Here is a 14,406-nt window from a genome sequence, read left to right on the forward strand (position 1 = left end):
GTGGCCCATGGCCCAGGAGTTGAGGGCCCCGTACTAGAGGATGGTGAGAACAGCCTCCTCCTCCCCCTCCCCTTCTAGCACTGAGGAGGTTGCCTAGTTGGGTCGTGAAACGTCTGCACGAAAACAAGGCAGCTCAGAGAGCACTGAGCATAAACACAGCGCCGCTTTCCAGGCCTTTTCCTTCAACCGTGCCTCGGCGTGTGGTGAAGCCCGGCTGAAGGTCTCCCATGTGCTCGGATGTGCCCCTGGCCTGCTCAGCGGCTCTCCTGCCCAGCCTTGAAGGCCTCCACGCAGCCGCCCGGCCTCCCTGGCTCCCACATTCCACAGAGAATGTTAGGAACCGCAGGGGGCTCCGCCTGATGTCACACAGCCCCCACATTCTATGATGTCAAGGCCCAGAGACCTGGAGGATGAGGAGGCTGCTCCTCTGCCTTCTGGCCCTCGTCACACTCTGGATGGTGCAGGCCCAGGAGGACAACTGCAAGTAGGAGGAGAGGGTTGGGGTCCCTGCAAGTTTCTGCAGAGGGGGAGGGGGAGACGGCTGGCAGTTCCACAGGTCCCAAGGCAGAAGCCCTGCCCACTTGGAGGTCCATTGGCAGCCGGGCTCCTCAGCCGCCACCAGTCGGTCAAGAAAAGGCCCAATCAGATTCCAAATAACACCCAAAAGGGAATCAGAGTTCCAGGCAGAGGATTCCTCAAAGTCCCAATTGATCAAGAGAGCCATGTTGGCACATCTGGGGAAACCCAAATCTGAAGGCTTCCCGGTTTTCCCCACCCAGTTGGAAGTTCAAGAGCCTCCCCCCCCCACAAGTCCACCCCATGGTCCAATCTCCCACTGCCACGCTGGCAGCTTCCTTCCATCCAGTTCCGGCCAGGTGCAGAGACAAAAGATAACCTTGGCTTTCTAGAAAGGAATTTTGTTTTGACAACGTCACATTCTACTCCTCGCTATTTCCCCTCCCAATTCCCCACTAATGAAACAGCAGAGTAGAAAAGAATTTGAGTGCGGCAGGGCAAAGATCCCAGAAGGAACCGGCTGCAGGCCTGACACCCAGATTTTGTGGTGGGGCAAAGAGGGGCAGGCCAAGCCCCATAGTGTGGGCTGTGGAATAAGATGCAGAGCATCAGCCCAAGGCTGGGATGAGCCCAGGAGGCTTCCAGCATGGCCCGACAGGTGGATCTTCTCCAACCTGCCCAGAGGGGGAAGTGAAGCTCCCCCTCGTCAAATCAGAAGCTGCAGAGCAAAAGGGGGGGGGTCTTCTTCCTCCATCCACGTTTCCTCCTCTTCCCTCTTGTCCACCAAGATCCTCCTCTGTATCCATGGTCCTGAAGCACCCTGGAGGTCCCATCCCTGGAGGCTTTTAAGAAGCCACAGGACGGCCCCGTGTCGAGATTGGGATAGGGTCTCCCGCTTGAGCAGGGGGTTGGACTAGAAGACCTCCGAGGTCCCTTTCCAATCCTTTTATTCCAATGACATTGAGGAAGAGCTGAAAGCTCCTTGATTTGAAGGGAGCAACAATGTGTGTTCACACACACAAAGACACACAGACACACACATACATTGATGCAGAGATAGAGGATTTATGAGTAAGGTAAATCCACCAGCCAACTGGTGCATTGCACTCCTCTGCCACCTAGTGGTGGGTTTGCAGCAGCTCAGCAAGGGAATGGCTTTTGGAAGAGCGCCCTCTGTAGAGCAATCATTGCTCCTTCATCACCACCTTCCCTCCTCCCCAAGCTAGTTGCTCCCAACGATGGGGGTCCTTCAAGCCACGAAGCTGTTCAAGAGAACCCATTATATCCAACAATTGTCCTTTGCTGGGAACTGGGAGGAAACTGGTTTCTGGAAAAATAATTGCAAAAATCATGGTCATGTGACAATGGGATACCACATGTAACTATAAATGCAAATAGAATAGAGTAGAGTAGAGTAGAGTAGAGTAGAGTAGAGTAGAGTAGAGTAGAGCAGAACCAAACCGAACTGAATAGAATAGAGTTCTTTATTGGCCAAGTGTGATTGGACACACAAGGAATTTGTCTTTGGTGCAGATGCTCTCAGTGTACCCCAAAAGACAAGGAATGGGTGTGAAATACCCCAAATGCCATCACCTGTTCACAGGAGTCCCAAAGGTGCTTTTTCAAAAGGCAACTGGACTTCCTCGTTTTTCCTTGAAGAGGTGTCGCTTCTCACCCAAGAAGCTTCTTCCGTTCTGACTGAATGGTGGAGAAAGGAAGGCTTTTTATTCCTTGCAGCCATCTGGTCGTTTGTACTCTCCCTGAGAGTCCTTGAGGCCACTTGAGGGTTCATCTGTGCCCTCAGGGTCGCCTGAACCAGAATGAAAATGGGTGTGGAACCTTCTGGAAACGGCTGAAAGGACTGTGTTGTAAACAGCAGATAGGTGGTATTGCATCTCCCACTCCCCTTCTGTTGAGAGAGGGATGTTCTACCCTAGCGTAGACGGCCTCTGTGACTCCTCTTTCAAACCACGGTCTTGGAAAATCCCCTCTGGGACACGTGTTCTTGGGGGAGGAATGGCCATTGGAACTTATGGCACTGGGTTGGAAGTAGCTCTGGAGACTGTCGGTCACTAAGCACCCTGTCATAAGTGGAGGATTGCCTGCTAAGGCTACCAGGAGGTCCCAAGGTCTTCTTGCTCTTGCTGTTTCCAGAGGTCTTTGCGGCAGGCGCCCCTTGGCACCTGGCCACTCCCTCCCCGTTGTGGGGGGCATCGACACCATGCCCGGCACCTGGCCCTGGATGGTCAGCATCCGGACCCCGTTCAAGTCTGGCTACCAGCACACCTGCGGAGGGTCGCTCGTCGGCTCCAGGTGGATCCTCACGGCAGCCCACTGCTTCAGAGACATCAGGTGAGTGAAAGCAGGGGAGGGAGGGGCCAGGTGCGTAGCTCAGGGGGTCTGCGGGAAAGCGGTGGCTGTTTTGCAGGAATGTCATGTGGGCCCATAAGACAAGTCGTCTCATGGCTGCCTCCGTAGTTCTTGAGCGTAAGGGAGGAAATGGGCAATTCAGGGGCTGCGTGTGTAGCCTTTTTGCCACCAGTTAAGACCGAACGCTGCCTGAAGTGCACCATTATTTTCTTTTTTTTCGATAGAAATTTTTTTATTTTCCATTTTCATAGCATATAATCACATGTATACTATTACATAGTCAATATCATGTTGTATTATTAAGTACTTACATCAATTCATCTTACCATCAACTACCAAAGAAAAAAAAAAAGAAAAACCCAGTTATTGGCTCTTCTGCTCTCCATACACCATATTTATACCTTATCCAACACTTTCTTCCCCCTCTCTCCTCCCCCTTTCTACATCCTGTCTTCCCCCCATCATCCTTTTCTACTCTACTTCCCCTTCCTTTCTCCTTCTCCTCTCTCCCCTTACCACTCCTCCTTATACACCTCAACTTCCCCCTTCCCCCTCTCTCCTATCCCTCTCTTCCTATCTTTCTTCTCTCCTCTGCTTCCAACTCTTCTACATCCTGTCCTCCCTCCATCATTTTCTACTCTACTTCCCCTTCCTTTCTCCTTCTCCTCTCTCCCCTTTCCACTCCTCCTTATACACCTCGTCTTCCCCCTTCACGCTCTCTCCTATCCCTCTCTTCCTATCTTTCTTCTCTCCTCTGCTTCCCACTCTTCTACATCCTTTCTTCCCTCCATCATCATTTTCTACTCTACTTCCCCTTCCTTTCTCCTTCTCCTCTCTCCCCTTACCACTCCTCCTTATACACCTCATCTTCCCCCTTCACCCTCTCTCCTATCCCTCTCTTCCTATCTTTCTTCTCTCCTCTGCTTCCCACTCTTCCTCTCATTCACTTGGTGTATTTCAGCTTTGGAGCAAACTCCCTTTTGTGTTGATGGTATTTATAATTCCATTTCAATATACATAAAAAAGAAAAAATAGCAGTATATATGTACAAGCATAATACCTTAAAATCCAACACACACATATACCTTTCATCATACCTCAACCTTCATTTGACTATAATTGGTCTTACGTCCCTTTATATAAAATATTCCAAAATTTAAAGAAAAACCACATAATGGCATTCTGTTAACTGTTTCCATTATCATCCGGTAACACTACATCTTTATGAGATGTTCTAAATAAAAAATTGATTATATTTAATAACAAAGTTTCTAGGCCTCCTTTCTTAATCACTGTTTACAATTTATATCCAATTTCATGTCCAGCCTCTTCTTAAAAACCTCCCGTGTTGGAGCACTCACAACCCCCGAGCCCATCTGTTCCACTGACCAATTGTTCTCTGGGGAAATTTCTCCCTAGTTCTAGGTTGCTCCTCTCCTCGGTTTCTCCCTGATCTCCAGCCACTGGCGGGGGTCCTTATTTTGAGGCTGCTTGAAGACGCCTGCTCTCCTCCCACCCGGAGGGCTTTCTTGGGATGGCTTCCTGCTTTGTGCGGTTTATGGCGATGTAGACGGCAGAGTCCCGGTGGGACAGGAACCCGTGAAGCTTCTGTACTCTTCTCTCTCCCACCAGGCACCTGACCAATTGGGAACTGGTGTTGGGCACGACCAAATTATCCCACCCGGGTCCCGACGCAGAAGTCCGCTTCCCCAAGAGGGTGGTACAGCACGAGAACTATCAGCCTCGCCAGCAGATCAACGACATTGCCCTGGTGGAGTTGGATGACCCCGTGAAGTGCAACGACTACATCCAGCCCGCCTGCTTGCCGGACGGCTCGGTGGACGTCTCCAGCATGGTCCATTGCTACATTGCTGGGTGGGGCTATACGCGGGAGAAAGGTGAGAGTCTGCCAGGCACAAAAAACCAGACCCTGCGCCATGGGAAGAGCTCGGATTGGCTACGCAATTGCTGGAGTGACTGTAGGAGGATTTCACCACGGGGCTTCCTGCCAACGGATGTGCCCATGAGAGATAACTGCCCCAGTGAACATCACTACCCCAGTGAACAGGCAGGGGGGAAGGCCCGCTGATTATTGGCAGTGGGACCTGGAAACAGCTTAAATAATAAAGGGAAAGGAGGAGAAGAAGAAGAGCCGAGGTGGCGCAGTGGTTAGAGTGCAGCACTGCAGGCCACTTCAGCTGACTGCTAGTTCTGCAGTTCAGCGGTTGAAATCTCACCGGCTCAGGGTTGACTCAGCCTTCCATCCTTCCGAGGTGGGTGAAATGAGGACCCGGATTGTTGTTGGGGGCAATATGCTGACTCTGTAAACCGCTTAGAGAGGGCTGAAAGCCCTATGAAGCGGTATATAGGTCTAACTGCTATTGCTATTGCTAAGAAGGCAGTTCAATGCAAAGGAATGTGGGGTCTTTGATGGTCTCTGAGCTTGGTGGTTTTCTTGCTGACATTTCACTACCCCACTAAGGAACATCATCAGTGCTGGAAGGAAGTGGTTTTGCTCTTTGTTTAAATCAGTGTTTCTCAACCTTGGCAACTTGAAGATGCCCGGACTTCAACTACCAGAATTCCCCAGCCAGCATTCGCTGGCTGGGGAATTCTGGGAGTTGAAGTCCGGACATCTTCAAGTTGCCAAGGTTGAGAAACACTGGCTTAAATACTCCCCTGTGGCACTGATGATATTATCTAGTTGGGCCATGAAACATCTGCAAGAAAACCACAAGTGAGAGAGCACCAAAGGCCCTACAGTCTTCCTCCTCCTCCTCCTCCTCCTCCTCCTCTTCCTCCTCCTCCTCCTCCTCCTCCTCCTCCTCCTCCTGCTTCCCCTCCCTTCAAGCACTGAGAATGCTCTTTAGGTGGGCCATAAAACATCTCACAGAGCACCAGGGACCCCCAATGTTGAGCCCTGACCTACAAACATCCTTTTCCATCAGCAAAGAAATCTGGGTGGAGAAACTCAGCAACTCTCTCTTCCTCTGCAGACAAGGCGCCATCAGATGTCTTGAAGGAGGCCAAGGTGGACCTCATCGCCACAGAGAAGTGCAACAGCAGCAACTGGTATTACGGGAGCATCTCCACCAGCAACCTGTGTGCCGGATTCGAAGGCGGAGGCATTGACACTTGCCAGGTGTGTGAGCAGGTCCCACCCCCCCCCCCACCCATTCTGCACCGTTCCTCTGGTTGGTTGATTCCGACTGTTCATCTTAGACGTGGGAAATTTTGTTTTTCTTTTTAAATAAATTTTTATTTTTATTACACAAACAATACATACAGACAACAATAAAAAAAAACAGAAAAAGAACAAAACATACACACACACACACACACACACACACACACACAAGCATCATCACATACAACATGTCGTTTGGTTACAGGTGTTTTAACATCCATATTCTCGAATAACATTTACCATCTCAGATCTTTCATCTAGTATAACTAATAGCAGTTAGACTTATATACCGCTTCATAGGGCTTTCAGCCCTCTCTAAGCGGTTTAGAGAGTCAGCATATCGCCCCCAACAACAATCCGGGTCCTCATTTCACCCACCTCGGAAGGATGGAAGGCTGAGTCAACCCTGAGCCTTGGATGGATAGATAATAGATAAGATAGATAGATAGATAGATAGATAGATAGATAGATAGATAGATAGATAGATAGATAGATGATAGATAGATAGATAGATAGATAGATAAATAGATAGATGATAGATAGATAGCAATAGCAGTTAGACTTATATAGCACTTCATAGGGCTTTCAGCCCTCTCTAAGCGGTTTACAGAGTCAGCATATCGCCCCCAACAACAATCCGGGTCCTCATTTCACCCACCTCGGAAGGATGGAAGGCTGAGGGAAGGAGGAAAGAAGGGAGGGAGGAGGGAAGGAAGGAAGGAAGAGCAATAGCAGTTGGACTTATATACCGCTTCATAGGGCTTTCAGCCCTCTCTAAGCGGTTTACAGAGTCAGCATATCGCCCCCAACAATAATCCGGGTCCTCATTTCACCCACCTCGGAAGGATGGAAGGCTGAGTCAACCTTGAGCCTGGTGGGATTTGAACAGCCGAACTGCAGAACTGCAGTCAGCTGAAGTAGCCTGCAGTGCTGCATTTAACCACTGCGCCACCTCGGCTCTTAACACTCACTTTCATTGTATAGTATGTGTTCAGTTACAATTAGTATTATTTTTTTCCCCAATAAATCATAATCATTCTTGATTATCTATTTAATAACAATATACCTTTATATTATCCCCATGAAAGAAAATATTTTTTTTACCGACCATTTATATTTATATATCACAATTTTCCATTATACATAATTCCACCAATCAACTATCAGATATGCTTATGTTCATTGTTATCCTTGTACCTCATATCTTCAAACGGAAATCTTATTCCTTCATTTTTCAACAAAATATTCTAAGTGGTCGCTACGTATATATATACCAATTTTTTAATTATTCCCTTATTAAAATTATTTATCAACAACAAGATATCATTGTAATATGTTCTTAAGGTTATACATTATATCACCAATCCTCCATCAAGTATACATACAATCAATGTTATCCTTATCCTTTTTAAAGCAAAAAAATTCGAAAGTATTCCATTCATAGATATATCAGTTTTTCATTGTATCATTGTTAATCTATTTCACAGCATGATTGTGTTATCATTTAACTCCTTCAGTTAAAGCATGAGTAAAACATTTTTCATTTCGAGGTTTTGTTTTAATGTTTATGACAATGTTATCAAAAACCACACGCTGTATGATTTTCATGTTCTGCCTTGTTGGTCATCCAGAGTTATAACTGTTGGGGGGTAGCTTACAAATAGTGCAAAGACATGACTACCAGTTGGATCCTGGGCTACAAATATCCTCTTCCACCGGTAAATAAGATGGTCTTCAGGAGATTCTCCTGATTTATGGCTTATACAAAGCTATATTGATTGATTGGCCACATACACAGGGCCAATCAACCAATGGAATGACTTCCCTCCAGATCTTGTGGGTGCTCCATCACTGGAGGCTTTCAAAAAGAGTTTGGATGGTCATCTATCTGAAATACTACGGGGTCTCCAGCAGGGGGTTGGACTAGAAGACCTCCAAGGTCCCTTCCAACTTGGTTATTCCATGTTCTGCATTCTATTGCATCTCTTTCCAACACACCAGCAAGTTCCCTTCTCTTCCTAGTTACCCTCTTCACTGCTCCTCTTTCTTCCTACCGTAGGGTGACAGCGGAGGGCCTCTGATGTGTAGGGAAAACCGGTCCGAACGCTACTGGATTGTGGGAGTGACTGCCTGGGGACTGGGCTGTGCCAGGGCCCAGAAACCTGGGGTCTACACTTCTACCCAGAACTTCTATGACTGGATCCTAGGCTACACAAAAGAAAAGACCACGCAGGAGAAGCTCACCCCTGTGCCACAGGTGCTCCCAGAGACAACATCATCAGCCACATCCAGTCCATCCACACCTAAACCCACGACGTCCACAGAAGAAACAAGCCCACCTCCACCCGAAGAAGCTCCAAGGAAGCTAGAAATACCCGTCCAAACCCAGCCAACGTCCAAAACAGAGACAACGTCCCTCCCAACCACCACAACTCTGCAGAATCCGTGGCCTCGCTTACAAACCGAAACTACTCCTCGTTCTTTGGTGACCACTTCAACAACCACTGCTACTACCACGGAAACCATCTCCACGGCCACCACAGAAGCCATCCCCGAAGACACCACTGAAGAAATCGTTGAAGCCTCCACGGAAGCCACCACGGAAGAAGTCATTGAAGCCACCACTGAAGAAGCCACAGAAGCCACCACTGAAAGTAGTACAGCATCCACCACCACTACCACCACCACTACCACCACCACCACCACCACCACCACCACCACCAAAGCTCCACCTCGCAAGACCAAAAGGAAGCACAAGACTATTACATACGGGGCCTTCTATGGCAACAGTGGGGATTTAAACTGGATGAACCGTTGGCCTTACAAACGCCCCCGTTCTTGAACCCAGCCCCAACGGTTGTTGGTCAGTGGCCCACTTTATTTGCTTAACGGGGGGTGGGGGTCTTCCCTTACGCAGATGAAGCCTTCTGTGCAATGGAACTTTTCAAAGGATCCAATGAAGGTAACAGAATGATGAAAATGCCCGTCCTTCAAATAAACCTTTGTATAAATGTAGAAGGCTTGCATTACTTTTTTTCCTTGAAAAGGTTCTTTTTAATTCTCTTACGTACAATTATGGTCTACATTCACACAGTTCTTCCTCTTCTTTACATTTGCCATACATTTGTTCTTCCATTTAAAAGGTTATAATATAGGTTGAGGTTTGAGGTTTATTCGATTTATATGCCGCCCTTCTCCCAAGGACTCCGGGCGGCGTACAACATTAAAAGAAACACATACTACAAAAATTAAAAAGAAATTAAATAGAATATCCCAAACCCAATTAAAATTAACAATGACACATTTTTTAAAAAGAATTCAAATTAAAATTAACAGTAATCAATACTTTGATTTGTTTTGTTCAGGCCAGGCTGGCTTGCTGGGAAAGCCAACTTTTTAGGGCGTGCCCATCCCACCCCCCTGTTTTAACATCACCTTCTTTTCCCTTTCTTTTCCCCCTCCCTCCCTTCTCTCCTTCCTTCCCTCCTCTCCTTCCCCTTCCTTCTTCCCTTACCTCTCCCCTACTCCTGCTCTTCCTCTCCCCCTTCCTCCCCTCTGTCCTTCTCTTTCTCTCCCTTTCATCCTCCTCACCTCTTCCTTCCTTCCCTCCTCTCCTTCTCTTTCTCTCCCTTCCATCCTCCTCCTCACCTCTTCCTTCCCTCCTCTCCTTCTCTTTCTCTCCCTTCCATCCTCCTCCTCACCTCTTCCTTCCCTCCTCTCCTTCTCTTTCTCTCCCTTCCATCCTCCTCCTTACCTCTTCCTTCCTTCCTTCCCTCCTCTCCTTCCCCTTCCTTCTTCCCTTACCTCTCCCCTACTCCTGCTCTTCCTCTCCCCCTTCCTCCCCTCTGTCCTTCTCTTTCTCTCCCTTTCATCCTCCTCCTTACCTCTTCCTTCCTTCCCTCCTCTCCTTCTCTTTCTCTCCCTTCCATCCTCCTCCTCACCTCTTCCTTCCCTCCTCTCCTTCTCTTTCTCTCCCTTCCATCCTCCTCCTCACCTCTTCCTTCCCTCCTCTCCTTCTCTTTCTCTCCCTTCCATCCTCCTCCTTACCTCTTCCTTCCTTCCTTCCCTCCTCTCCTTCCCCTTCCTTCTTCCCTTACCTCTCCCCTACTCCTGCTCTTCCTCTCCCCCTTCCTCCCCTCTCTCCTTCTCTTTCTCTCCCTTCCATCCTCCTCCTCACCTCTTCCTTCCCTCCTCTCCTTCCCCTTCCTTCTTCCCTTACCTCTCCCTTACTCCTGCTCTTCCTCTCCCCCTTCCTCCCCCCTGTCCTTCTCTTTCTCTCCCTTGCCTCTTTCTTCCTCCCCTCCTCTTCCTTTTCTCCTCTCCTCCTTTTGCATGGCGTTTGCTTGTGTTGGTGGCAAATGCTTTATCTTTTTCTGGTCCTAAAAGTTGGGCAGAGACCACTGGTTGTGTCAAAGGATGCACTGGGGCAGTGTCAGAGAATAACATGGCCATGGGTGGGTATTACAGGCCACCCAACCAAGCAGAAGAAAGAGGTGAACTTTTCCCATCTATATGTAGGAAACGCACCACAGAAGTAATGGGGGATTTTAATTATTCTTGACATCAGCTGGGAGACAAACTCTGCGTCAAGTGGAAGTTTGAAAGAGATGAGTTCAGGATGAGCCTAGCTGACAATTTTGTCATCCAAAAGGGAGAGGAGGGAACTCGAAGGCCAGCTACACGGGACTTAATTCTCATATCAGAGAGGAAAGGATAAAGGGGGTTGAAGTTGCAGGAAAGTTGGAATTCAATATAATGCAGACACAAACCAACATAATATAATCGAGGCAGCATCTTAGAGGATCTTAAAGGAGCTGATTTCGACAAACTTAGAGAGAACTTGGGATGAATTCCATGGATGAAAAACTTAGCGGGGAAAACAAGACAAGAAGCTTGGGAAATTCTGCTTACAAAGGCCCAGTCCACCACAATTCCACTGAGAAAGACAAATGGGGAATCTAAGAAGGAACCAGCATGGTGTCTTCTCCGAAAGTGAATTGCTGCTAGCCTGGGAGAAAGCTGGGCCATTCGAGCTAGCTGACAATTGGCCTGGACCAAATGGGAAACTCTCGGGAGTCTAAGTTACTCTGAGAATCATAGATGAACATTCCCCTCCCGTGGCTAGAACAGCCAGTTTCCCTAGAGGGGTCAAAGGGCTTGGACCAGCGCGAAATCTACATTCAAGGCTTCACGCACAGAAGCCACTGGCTGACTTGGGCCGGTCCCTCTTTCCCAGCCCAATCCACCTCATAGGCTTATTACACAAAATAACAGAATGGAAGGGACCTTGGAGGTCTTCTAGTCCAGCCCTCTGCTCAAGCGGGAGACCCTGTACTATTTCAGACAAATGGCTTTTCCAGTCTCTTCTCAAAAGACTCCAGTGATGGAGCACCTACAACATCTGGAGAGAAACTGTTCCACTGATTTATTGTTCTCACTGTTAGGAAGTTTCTCCTTAATTCCTGGTTGCTCCTCTCCTTGATTGGTTTCCATCCATTGCTTCCTGTCTTGCCTTCTGGTGCTTTGGAGAGTAGGTTCCTACTGCCAATTACCTCCACTAGACCAATAAGATCCCACAGATTAGGCCTCCTCCGAATTCCATCTGCTGGCCAATGCCGACTGGCAACTACCCAGAGGAGAGCCTTCTCTGTGGCTGCTCCGACCCTCTGGAACGAGCTCCCCGTGGAGATTCGAACCCTCACCACCCTCCAGGCCTTCCGCAAAGCCCTTAAAACCTGGCTGTTCTGACAGGCCTGGGGCTAAAGACTTGCAGCCCCACTTCGAATGGTATGATTGTTGTGCTTTTTAATTGTGTATGGTCTTTATGTTTTGTAACTTGTCTGTTTTTCCCCTCCCTTGAGTTGTGAGCCGCCCTGAGTCCCTTTCAGGGAAAAGGGCGGCATACAAATAAAGCAATTAATTAAGAATTAAGGTTGACCCCTCCCTCTTTTCTGGCAGCCCCTTAAATATCAGAACCCTGCTCTCATGTCACTCCTAGTCCTTCTTTTCTTTAGACTGGCCAACCCTAAATTCTGCAACGGTTCTTCATATATTTTTATCTCCAGGCCTTTAACCATCTTTGTTGCTCCTCTCTGCCCTTTTTCCAAAGTCTCAAGATCGTCTTTTTTTGCAATGGGCAAGACGGGATTCAGCCTCCCAGGGGTGGCCTTACTAAGGCTCTATCAAGCGGCGCTGAGACGTGGTTTTGATTCTGTGCCTCTGTTTATACAACCAAGGATTGTGTCAGCTTTTTTGCCTGGCTCCCGTTGAAGGGATCGTCCACTGGGACTCCAAGGTCCCCCCTTGCAGTTCCTGTTCCTGAGCCAGGGGTCACGTAACTGTACTTGTGCCCTTGGCTTTCCCTGCTTCAGGGCAGAACCTGACTTTTCTCCACCTTCAATTGCATCGTGTTGGATGGGACCAATTGTTCAGGCCTGTCAAGATCTTTCCGGATCCTGAGCTTGTCTTCCGGGGTGTCGGCTGTTCCTGCCAGCTTAGGGGCATCTGCAGACTTGATGAGTTCCCCTTCTATCCCCTCATCTAAGTCATTAACGAAGAGGTTGAAGAGTCCTGAGCCTAAGTGGTCACTATCCACCCACTGCCGCCTCTTAAGAGGAGTGGTACCTTCTCTTGTTGATTCATGACGTGAGTTTGGAATCTTACTGAAAATATCACTCTGGCCAACAGATCATCGGTGGCAGGAAAATCCAACGAGGCCGCCTACTGCCTGTCAACCTCAGTTGCTAAGCAACCAGGCGCCAGCCCAGCCCCTTGGAGAACTTCCGCCGAGGCTCTCCGCTGGAAAGGGAGCAGAGAACTGGTGTGACGTCATACTGGCTGCGTGCTGATTGGAGGAAGGCAAGCGGTCTATGGTTTGTGACGTCACGAGGAATGTCGTCAGCCCAAGATGGAACTGAGCCCTTCTTGAGACATGTAGGATGAAGCAGTTGCCTCTTCATATTTTGGCCCTTTTCCTGTTATGGTCCACACATGCGTCCGATAACAGATGTGGGTGAGTTGGGTCAAATCCAGGGGTTGCTCAGAGGAAGTGGTTGTGATGCTCCTCAGCAGGCCCGCTGGAGGTCTCCAGACCCATCGCCGGAAGCGCTTGGCCCCGCAGAGGAAACCCTGGGACCTCCAGGCCTCCTTCACATCCGATGCATGGAAGGCGGGTGGCTGCAGTCTCCCTCCCCTTCCCTTCCTTGGAACCTACACAGGACTAGCGTGGCCATAAGCAGGGAGGGAGGAGCCCTGGCTGCCTCTCAGCACTTCCCCCATCCGCCACTGCTCTCGGGTGGATGAAGGCCACGCGGCTTCTCTGGGAGCTTGGAGTTGGAGCTGCCCTCTTCTTTTGTAAGGGTAAATTGCTGCCTTTGAAGAATAGGTGAGAATAGAATAACAGAGTTGGTGTGGACCTTGGAGGTCTCTTAATCCAACCCCTTGCTTCAGCAGGAAACCCTCCCCTACTCCAAACACAGGGCTCTCCAATCCCTTCTTAAAATCTTCCAGTGTTGGAGCATTCACAACTTCTGGAGGCAACTTCTGTTCCACTGATTGTCCTCACTGTCAGGAAATTCCTCCTCAGTTCTAAGTTGCTTCTCCCCTTGATTAGTTTCCACCCATTGCTTCTTGTCCTGCCCTCAGGTGCCTTGGAGAATAGCTTGACTCCCTCTTCTCTGTGGCAACCCCTCACATAATGGAACATTGCTATCATGTCACCCCAGTCCTTCTTTTCATCAGACCAGACCTATCCCAGTCCCAGCAACCATTCATGATATGTTTTAGCCTCCAGTTCCTGGTCTTCCTTTGCTTTTTGGGTTCCTGAGGTGGAAAGATTGATGTCTACCCCTTCCTGTTGGGTTTCAAGGCAGCATCCATTCCATCCCCAGCACTCGGAGCAAACTGTGAGGATGCTCAGCTGATGAGCATGATTGAATTGACAACAGACCAAATGGAGGCATTGGGACAACATGCTAAGTGTCACTCATAAAGTTGCCATGGTGAGGAAAGGGGGGGGGAGTGCATTCCACGCATACCTAGAGTCGGATCTCAGATTACTACAGCAGGCTTGGGAGGGGTGCACCACATTGGAGAATGTGATTTATGACACAGACTGAAGGGAGGGAAGGAACAGAGGTAAAGTTCAGCCATAATTCAAATGAGGTTTAGATCTGACTGCAATGTGGTATTGAGGAAACGGTGCCCCAAATAAATGACTGGTTTTCTTTTAAAACTTGGCTCGAGGCTCATGAATCAAATAGGGCATCTTTCGGAAACCTGACACTAAGTTTGTCTAGTAACCTCCTGGCCGGGAGTGTCAGCCTTCTAAGACT

At 48.7% G+C, this 14,406-nt stretch overlaps 1 protein-coding gene across 1 annotated transcript; it reads left to right on the forward strand.

Annotated features, from left to right (window-relative positions):
• Positions 1-410: 410 nt before the first annotated feature.
• LOC116511173 (acrosin-like) lies at positions 411-14,063 on the forward strand. Its single transcript, XM_032221029.1, has 6 exons — positions 411-484; positions 2,671-2,868; positions 4,519-4,784; positions 5,883-6,028; positions 8,133-8,727; positions 13,900-14,063. Exons 1-6 carry the CDS (start codon positions 411-413, stop codon positions 14,061-14,063), a joined length of 1,443 nt encoding a protein of 480 aa, XP_032076920.1.
• The last annotated feature ends 343 nt before the right edge of the window (positions 14,064-14,406 follow it).

Source organism: Thamnophis elegans, chromosome 7 (genome assembly GCF_009769535.1).
Source record: "Thamnophis elegans isolate rThaEle1 chromosome 7, rThaEle1.pri, whole genome shotgun sequence".
NCBI lineage: Eukaryota > Metazoa > Chordata > Lepidosauria > Squamata > Colubridae > Thamnophis > Thamnophis elegans.